At 32.7% G+C, this 10253-nt stretch overlaps 1 protein-coding gene across 1 annotated transcript; it reads left to right on the forward strand.

The window, feature by feature from the left end:
* The first annotated feature begins 8361 nt into the window (after positions 1-8361).
* LOC133701228 (cytochrome P450 81Q32-like) lies at positions 8362-10024 on the forward strand. Its single transcript, XM_062125070.1, has 2 exons — positions 8362-9246; positions 9407-10024. Exons 1-2 carry the CDS (start codon positions 8362-8364, stop codon positions 10022-10024), a joined length of 1503 nt encoding a protein of 500 aa, XP_061981054.1.
* Positions 10025-10253: the final 229 nt, after the last annotated feature.

Below are 10253 nucleotides of genomic sequence, written 5' to 3' on the forward strand. Positions count from 1 at the left end.
TAGGGTCAAAATGGAATTAAGAAGAAATGAGACTATAAGTACTCATTCCTTCTCTCACCTATGACCGACTGACAACATTAAGAAGAGGGGGGGTACTTCAGATTTTTCCTTCATCAAATCTAAGAGTAAGCACCCAAATTAGTATACCAACGCAAGCCTTGGAATTATTAAGTGGAGGAAACACATTTGGGTGGAGAATTAACAAGAAGAAAAGTGAAGAATTGGTGAAGAAAAGAGGGAGAAAAGTGGCCGGTTATATACAAGGAGAAGAAGGCTAAGATTCTTTTAAAGTTGTAAAGTAAAGTCTAGATTTCATCCAAGTAAGGAGTCCTAATTCCAATTTTTAAGAAATTAACTTCAATTTGATTAGAAGTTTCACAATTTTCTTGAATTAGGAATTAGGGTTCTTGAACATAAAATTGGGGAAAAGGGCAGAAATAATGGAAATTAAATGGATTAGAATAGTTTAAGTGCCTTGAAAAGATGAATTGGGTGTATAAAAGAGAGGAAGGAACCTTTGGTTCCTTTAAGCATGTTTCGGCCCAGAGCCAAACTAGGGAGGGAAGGGAAATTCTGATCGATTAAGTAATTCTTGATGCATAATTTAGTGATAGAAATGGTCTTGGATGTGGAGGGGTTCAAGGAATAATAAAAAAAAAGAGACAGAATAGATACGGGGTTGGTCATTAGAGGAGATGAAAAGAGGGGAGGAAAACTTATGGTTGCTTAATTAATTAACTTAGCACAAATAACCTTGGAAGGTCATAAATGAGACGGGTTACCATGAATAAGGGGAAGGCATGACTGTATCTGATGAGGAAGTAAGGAGTGGAGATAAAATTGGAGATGCCTTGTCTATTTACAAAACATGGCAGATTCGTCGCCTTGATTCCTAAGGGAATTTGGACATGAAGATGATAAAATCCGGGGAGGGTCCCTTTATATAAGTTGTAGCCAGGTGTGTTAACTTTCTAACGAGTTTGACCCCGTCTAATTTAGAGTTCTGGAACTTCAAATAAAAATAAAAATCTGAGGGGAGGTCAAGTTGTCACCCTTGCTGGCAGAATCGACAAAGTGGACAAAATGGCGAGATTTAGCTATATTAAGAGTAGAATTCGTTTTCGTGCCCTTGGTAAAGCGTGTAACATTATGTCGTGATCTTTAGAAAGGAATAAAACATGATTTAAATTAAATTCATAATGTTCATTAGGATTACTAATGAGCTAAATTTTAAAGGATAATAAGGCGATTTAGGTGAGGAAGAATAATGATAAAGAGAAATGAATATTATCATCATTTCTGCTGTTATGTTGTGATATGTGGATTAACATGGAATAATGATGGGTTTTTTTTGTGGTTTCAGGAGGAACTGTAAGAGGAGTGCAACAACAAAAGGGGAACGCAAGTCGAGCGTCTATAGCAGGTAGGTACCCGGTACCTATATCTCCTTTAGTTAATAATTATTTTAATTAACTATTGAACTATAAAAATTTGTTGCTTATTGATGAGGAAAAGAAAAGGGAGAAAGGAAAGGTTAAATGACGGGAAAATGGAAACGGAGAACTAGATTTAATTTATAGATTTTTTGGAGGAGATGAACAGTAACAATGAATTTTGGGAACAATTGTTCCCTAAATTTGATTAGCATGTCCCAGATAAGGAAGGATAATGATATTAGCCAAGTTGGTTAACATCGGCATTACCGGAACGTGGGAGGGGAAGTATAAAACTTGATTAACTATTCAGATTCAGAATAGTAATGATATCGGCGGGTGACGTCAATATCGACAAAATTTATGGACTTGATTAGCTTTCCAAGGTAAAAGTTAATGATGTCAAAAATCCTTGACATCGGCATACCTGATGACCTCCTAAGGTAACATAGAACATTGATTAACTATTTTGGTCCAAAAATAGTTAATGACACCAACGATCGTGTTAGTGTCAGTATTTTCATGAATTTGATTAGTTGACCCCAGGACGGGCAACTAAAGACACTAATGGAGGTCATTAGTGTTGGAAGTAGTCCTCTCAATGTGGGGAGAAGTAGTTAAAGGAAACAAATTTGATAAACCTTAAAAGGGGTTGGTGATGGTGTGTTGAATTGCATATGACTTAAGTACATAGATACGCTGTATAATTTTTCTCCCGTGAATTGTTTGTATTTTAGTTATTTTTTTAATTATGTGGAAAATTTATGTTTTGCAAGTCCCTTCCATTCACGCCAGGAATAGAATTTAGGTTTCTTGATCCCTTTTTGTACAAGTTAGGAACTTAGGGATTATTTATGTAATTTTGTTATGCAGTAAATATGTAACATGTATAGAATTGTATACTCGTATTATTTTGTTTTTGGAATATTAAATGTATCAATCTATGCTTGGGATGTTATAATGTACTAGCTTATGTTTAGAATACTAAACTGTGTTGTGTTTATATATGAAATTTGAGTGTTCGAATGGTTCTCTTAATTATTATCTTAATTATTAACTTATACATGTGATATGAGATGGAGATTGGGCATGAAGATTTGTCGTGAGTGTCGCACCCGGACATCGTGGCGGCCTTAAAAATAATCTCGATTGAAAAAGAAAAGATATCTGGCATCTTGTTCTTTGATGGAGAAATGACTCATTTAAGGAGTCGCCACCTAGTATTATGGTCACTAGGAATCCTAACTGGTCAACAGAGATTCTATAGCTCGGAACTGGTTACATAAAAGGGAAGATATTATCACCCTTTAAACGTCCTGCCTAAGACAGACTGCATTGCTGGTTTTGTTTGCATTGTTGGTTTTGTCTTAAATTGCTCAACGTTTTATTAGTTTATGCTATGATAATTTGTTTATAATATTCCTGACTTTGACGCTAGTGAATATTCAAATAAAATAAATTTATTTTTACGCATGCACATATTTTTTTTAATTTTTTCTAGCTAAATAAAATAAAATACAATGAATAAAAATAATATAAATTTAAACTAGTATTTTTATTCCTGACTCTGGCGTCAGTGAATAAACCAATAAACCAATAAATTTATATTATTTTTATTCATACATGCACATATTTTTTTTATTTTTTTTTGGGCTGGGCCTAGCTCAACTTATATGGATCGGGCTAGACCCAGTCAGCCAGGGTCGGTTACTGGCCCAAGCCAGTGACCAGGCTGGGCTGAGCAACACGCGTGCGCTATGTTGTGCAAGTGGATTAAAATTCACTTGCACAGAGCCAATGTCACCTAAATGAACAAAATGCAAGAAGGAAAGGCTCGCTTACCTGTTCTGCTGGAGACCGAAGACGCTTGCAGTGCTGATGGATTCTCGCCTATTGCTTCCTTTTATCTTCCTCCTTTGCTCACTTTGTCTGCGTTTTCCTTTTGTTTTCTTAGTAACTTTTGAAGCCAAGAGGATGATGAAGAGGCCGGCCTGCTGGGAATTTGTTTTGATTCTGGGTTTTTTCTTTGTCTACAGGGACGAAAGCAATGGCAAAACCAATACTCCTCTCTGTGTTTCTCCTTGATTTTTCCTTCTCTTTCTGTGTTTTTCTTTGTTTGGTTCGTGCTCTCTGTTTCGTTCCTCTCTCATTTTTTTGTTCTCCCCTGTTCTTCCTTTTTATCCCCTTCTCTCCCTTTTTTTTTCTTCCCCCTTCTCTGTGTCTCCTGTGTTTTTTGCCTTTTTCTCTTCTCTCTGGATATTCCCCCTCCTCCTGCGCGCTCTCTCATCTTATCTGGCTTTATAGCCAAAGAATGCCAAACATCCTTGTGATTGAAACGACTTTGAGCCTTTACTCTAGAAACGGTTCCTGAGGAAGAAGGCGACGAATCACTTCTCAAAACGACACCGTTTGTGTGATGGGAATAGCCATTTTCAATCTGGTCACTGAAGTTCTAAATTCATGTAATCAAACCCCTGGGTAAATTGTAATTGAACCCCTGCATTTCGGCGCCTTTTACAAGCTAGTCCTTGGACGTTAATCTGTTGCACTTTTGCCCCCAATTAACCCCAAACTTTGGTATTTTTTTCAATTAAGTCCCTAATTTCATTAATTAATTTAATTTCAAGTTCAATTAAGTCTCAAAACTCATCAATCCTCCAATTAAACTCTTGATTTGATTAATTAAACTAGTCAAGAGTTTAATTAAATCTCTAAACTTCCAATCATGTTGCCCTTAACCCAAATTCATTCTTTATTTGTTTTTTCATCATCATTTTTCATTTTTTTTATTATCATTTTTCAATAAATAATAATAATAATTAAAATAAAAGGCATCAAAAATTGGATTATGATGCTGAGTATATCTCGAATGAATTAAATGGTTGGTTGTACCAATTACAGATGTGATTATAAATGTTTGTATGGTAAATTATCGATAACTTGGGACCTCCCGATATAAAGGAGGTTTTGCTGAAATTTCGTTAGAAATTTCGGTGAACTCAATGAAAAAAAAAAATTGCTCCATTTACCCTTCATGTGGAAGATAAATGGATAAACTAATTTAATAATTGGGGTTGTTACACTGGGCTCCATTGGCTTGGGTACTAACATGAAATGGATCCTAACACAGGACCCAAGAGTATTGGGTCCAGAGGTAGGACTCAATGTTCTTAGATCTTGGGTTGCGTTATAAATATTATTATTTTTATTATAATTCTAAATATTAATATAAAAAATATTATAATTTATGTTATAAATATTCTTAAGGTTCTTAATATAATTATTTGTGCTAAAAATATAATTATTTTTCTTATAATTCAAAGTATTCATATCAAAAATATTATTATTTATTTTATAAATATTATTATTTTTATTATAATTCAAAGTATTAATATGAAAAATATTACTATTTTTATTATAATTCTCTTGGGTGCTCTAAACACAGAACTAATTGGCCTTGGGTCCCGTATCAGGATCCATTGCTCTTGGGTCCCGCGTCAGAACCCATTTCCTTTAGGTTCTGATGCAAGACCCAATGTTCTTGGATTTAAAGTTTCTAAATATAATTATTTATGTTATCAATATCATTATGTTTATTATAATTAAAAGTATTCATTTTAAAAATAGTATTATTTTTCTTATAAATATTTTTATTTTTATTATAATTGAAAGTATTAATATTAAAAATAGTATTATTTGTATTATAAATATTATTATTTTTATTATAATTAAAAGTATTAATATCAAAAATATTATTATTTGTATTATAAATATTATTATTTTTATTATAAATAAAATTATTAATATTAAAATTAGTATTATTTGTGTTATTAATATTATTATTTTTATTATAATTAATAATATTATTAAAATCATTAAAAAATTAAAAAAAATATTATCAATATTGAAAAACAACCATAGATTTGATTTGAAGTGTAAAATTAAAAATTATTATTATTATTATTAAATTTTAAAAAACTATTATTACTATCAAAGAAAAACCATAATTGTTTTTGAAAGATTTCAAAATTCAAAAATTTTGACAAATAAGTTAAATATTATGAGTAATATTATAGATATTATTATTGGGTCCGGTGTTGTAGCCATACTAAACACTCTTGGTTGCGACGTTGCATCAAAGATCCTATGCTTTTGAGTCTTAGATTTTTATGATATTTTAAAAGGTGAGTCCACGGCGTATCGCGAGCCACCTAACTAGTAATATACTATATCAATTCAAGTTTTGTGATTTTACTTTAAATTTTTAGTAATATCTCTTCTCATCTAGTTTTTTTAATTAAAAAAACTCAGTTTTTGATATAACATCACAATTTATTCCATGTATTTGGTAAAAAATATGTGTTTTTTTTTAAAAAAACATGAGTATTTAACATCAGTTTACGTGTAACAAACTAATTCTTTACGTGTAGAATTAACTTTTATACAAAGTTAAGCCTTGTATAACGTCAAAAAATTTAATGGTAGCTAGGAGGATTTGAAATTAAAACTTGGAAGGAATCAACCTTCTAAATCCCTAATTAAATGCAGCTAGATGAACATCTTGTGGTTTCGCCGGAAAATGTTGACTTAGACGATGTCGTTAAATTCAAGAAAATGCCACGTGGGGCTTAGACTTGATATATATATGCCATGATGAGGCCGCGCTCTCTTCCTTGCATTTATGGATCGACGGTTAAGTACACGATAATTAAATTAATTGTTACGTCAACTTATATTTATAAATAATATTTTTTTCTTTTAGTTAATGCAAGCACTAGTCTCTCTCATATAAATATCAAAATTATTTTTGGATATGTTTTTTTTATCTTCTCCAATAATACATTTTTTTTATAATTACACTTTAAACCTTGAATTCATTTCTACTCATGGAAAAAAAATCAGCAATTACCAGTAGATTTACCATGCATACATGCACAGGGAATCAAGATATAATTAATTGTGGAATTGCACACTTGTTTTGTTATATATTAAAACTAATAGGGAGTTAGGGGGAGATGAAGCTTGGGTTACCGGGGGGTGACATTCGAGCTGCTGGGTCTCGTTTTGACAGCAGGACCCAACACTGTTGAGTTTGATTATTGTAGCGGGATCTAATAATTTTTACCAGGATTTAATAGCATTGGATCAGGCTGGATTCTATTCGAGTTAGGTTTTGCCCCCAACAGGATCCAAGCAACCTATTATGAATGTTCGGTGAAAAAAAAAAAAAAAGTTACTCGACGGGCAGTTATTAAGCAAAGCATCAGGTTGGTATCAAATTACAAGCTGATAAAATTAAAATGTGTTTTAAAAAAATATTTAAACACAACCCTATCAAAGGTATGAAACCTTCCTTCCATCCCTCTACTCAATACCTAACTCCTCACTCAACACCTGCTTCTGTTTCTAACTCAAACCATCCTTGTGCTTCTTTTCTGGTCTACACACAGCAAACAATGTTGCCTTCAATAAAGGAAAATCCTGACCCCTCAAAACCACAGATTTCTCCACCACTGAATAACTCATCACCGTAATTATTTACATTATCAACTAACACCGGTAATTATATTTTTTATATGGATACTTTAAATTATATTTTTAAATCTAAAAAAATATGTTTTTTTTTCAATAGCAATAATTGTATTTTTTAAATTTATTAATGATAATAATAATGATAATTTTTTTTTTAAATTTATTAATTATTATATTAAAATTAAAAATATATTATTTTAAAGAAAAGAAAAAAATTAAAATTTAAAAATTTCTTGGATCTAGCATCGCAGTCAAATACACTGCCAACATTTAAAAAAAATACAAAAACATAATTGTTTTTTAATTTCAAGTAAAAAAAAACTTCAAAATTTTCAATTTTTTTTCAAGAAAATTTTGAAACATAAAATCAAACATGATCTAATTAGTTTGAAATAAGAAAAAAAAATCAAACAAATATTAGTTTAAAGTAAAAAAAATAAAAAAATTTCAATTTCTTGAGTCTTGCCTTTCAACTTTCAACTAGACACAATCTCAGTAAATTTTAAGCAAAGAAAAAAACCTTAAAAATTGTCATTTTTTTCAAGGAATTTTCGAAATGCAAATTAAGATTTTTATTTTTTTCCCTCTTGAATTGTTTTTGCAAAATAAAAGCATTCAGAAAAAACTATAATTCCAATATTATCATAGTACCTACAGTTACCTTGAAATCACTTGAGGAAGGAAGAAGGTGATGTACGGATAAGCTCAAAATGGAGAAATTCGACCTGGAAGAAGTTATGCTGCCTTTGGCTCTCTTTCTCCCACGTGGAAGCGTATTTTTTAAAATTTTAATTTTTTTATTAAAATTTAATATAATTTATATATTTTGAATCATTTTGATGTGTTCTATATATTAAATATTAAGTCCTATTTTATACAGGATCTAAAATATCACTAAATACTAATTTTATTTTTTTTATTTCATAAAATTTTGTTATTCGTATGCTGAGAAGCGTTGACAAAAAAACTAGTAACATACCAATACGTGTAAATTATTAAAAGCATCACAGATACAAAGCTATTGAAAAATATAAATTTCTTAATCATATATTTCTAATAAAATAAAATATTAATTTGATAGAATAAAAACAATATTATTATTTTAAAAAAAATAGTTGATTCGAGTTTACTTAATAACTTAATAATTCAAAAAAATTTCAATTCAAGCAATTTTGAAATCAATTCTCCAATTAAATTTAGTGAGAAAATTAACTCAATTCGTTAGGTTTTTTAGTTTTCTCTCCAATAATTATGAATTTAAATTTTCTCATAATCACTAAATTTTTTTGTAAATATTAAGTTCAATAATTTCTTTCTAACAATATATACCAAAAAACAAATAAATCTTCACGGACAGCCTCATAGTCAATCACCAAATCCTCTCCACCACCTCAACATGGAAAACACCTTGCTATACTCAGTAATCCTTTTCACTGTCTTCCTCGTTCTTTCCATCAACTTGCAGCTACGAACAAGAAAGCAACGCAAGAATCTCCCACCAAGCCCACTTTCTCTTCCGATTATAGGACATTTTCATCTTCTCAAGCAGCCCATCCACCGAACCCTTGAAGCTCTCTCGCAAAAATACGGTCCAGTCTTTTCTCTGAAATTCGGATCCCGCCTTGCCATCATCGTGTCATCCCCTTCAGGTGTGGAAGAATGCTTAATCAAGAAGGACATAGTTTTTGCCAACCGCCCCCATGTTTTGATTGGAAGAATCTTGAACTACAACAACACTACCATGGGCACAGCTGACTATGGTGATCACTGGCGCAACCTTCGCCGCATAAGTGCTATAGAGATCTTCTCGTCAACTCGTCTCAACGCTTTACTGGGCATGCGAAAAGATGAAGTCAAGCTCTTGCTGAGCAGACTGTACCGCGTTTCAATTCATCGCTTTGCCAAGGTAGAGTTAAGGCCCCTGCTTTTTGACTTGACGAGTAATATAATGATGAGAATGATTGCAGGGAAGAGAAATTATGGTGAAGGAGTGCGAGAAGTAGACAAGGCAAGGGAATTTAGAGAGATGATGGAAGAGTTTATTCATTATAGCGGGGCGGCAACTGCTGGGGATTTTCTTCCCTTCTTGCAGTGGCTTGATTTGAATGGATATGTGAACAAGTTGGATAGACTTAGTAAAAGGATGGATGCGTTCTTCCAAGGACTGATTGATGAGCATCGAGTTGACAGGAACAGAAACACCATGATAAGTCATTTTCTTACCTTGCAGGAATCGCAACCTGAATACTACACAGACGAAATCATCAAAGGTCATGTTCTGGTAAACAAATTCTCGTTCTGTCTTTCGTTTAAACCTAGAAAACCTGAATGGATTGAGATCCTTACAGCGAGCTGATCTCCAACTGAGCCTATATATTCTCCTGATTAAATCTGAGGTTGCATGGTTTAATTTTTTTTTTTTGTCTATTTATCTATTGTAGACGCTGTTGGTCGCGGGGATAGAAACAAGTGCTACATCGTTGGAATGGGCAATGGCGAATCTGCTAAACCAACCAGGAGTGTTGAAGAAAGCTAAAGAAGAATTAGACACTCAGGTTGGCCAACATGAGTTGATAGACGAGTCAGATCTTCCAAAACTACATTATCTTCATCATATCATCTCCGAGAACTTGCGTTTATATCCAGTAGCTCCACTGCTAGTGCCACATATGTCATCCGCAGACTCCACTGTTGGAGGTTACGACGTGCCTGCTCGAACAATGTTGTTTATAAATGCATGGGCCATTCACAGAGACCCTACGTTGTGGGATGAGCCAACAAGTTTTAAGCCTGAAAGATTTGAAAATGGAAGAGTTGATCAAGCATACAAGCTCATGCCCTTTGGTCTGGGAAGGAGAGCTTGTCCTGGGGATGGCCTCGCAAACCGAGTGATGGCTTTGACTTTGGGCTCTTTGATTCAGTGCTTCGAGTGGAAGAGAGTGAGTGAAAAGGAAATCGACATGGCTGAGTTCACTACGATAACTATATGCAAAGTTGAACCTTTAGTGGTGATGTGCAAAGCTCGCCCAATTCTAGACAATGTTCTCTCTCGAGCTTGACATTTACTGTAATGTATTTGATGATGTACGTACCAATAATCTTGAAGATCAAGACAAATGTTCCCTTAAGATGCCAGATTTTATAGTGTTTGGTTGCTCTCTCCACCGGAACAGAAAATATGGATGCATTTAGGATAAGGAGGATATGTCTCCTTATTCTTTACATTTTAAAATAATAAAAATATTTCACTCTATAATATTTATTATCATAAAAGCAAATTTCTTTTTA

Source organism: Populus nigra, chromosome 8, assembly GCF_951802175.1.
Source record: "Populus nigra chromosome 8, ddPopNigr1.1, whole genome shotgun sequence".
In the NCBI taxonomy this organism is placed as follows: Eukaryota; Viridiplantae; Streptophyta; class Magnoliopsida; order Malpighiales; family Salicaceae; genus Populus; species Populus nigra.

Bases quoted from the DNA above. Each gene is read 5' to 3' on its own strand.
- LOC133701228 (XM_062125070.1), top strand. From the start codon at position 8,362: ATGGAAAACACCTTGCTATACTCAGTAATCCTTTTCACTGTCTTCCTC. The intron at 9,247-9,406 runs GTAAACAAATTC...TATCTATTGTAG, and splicing joins TCATCAAAGGTCATGTTCTG to ACGCTGTTGGTCGCGGGGAT.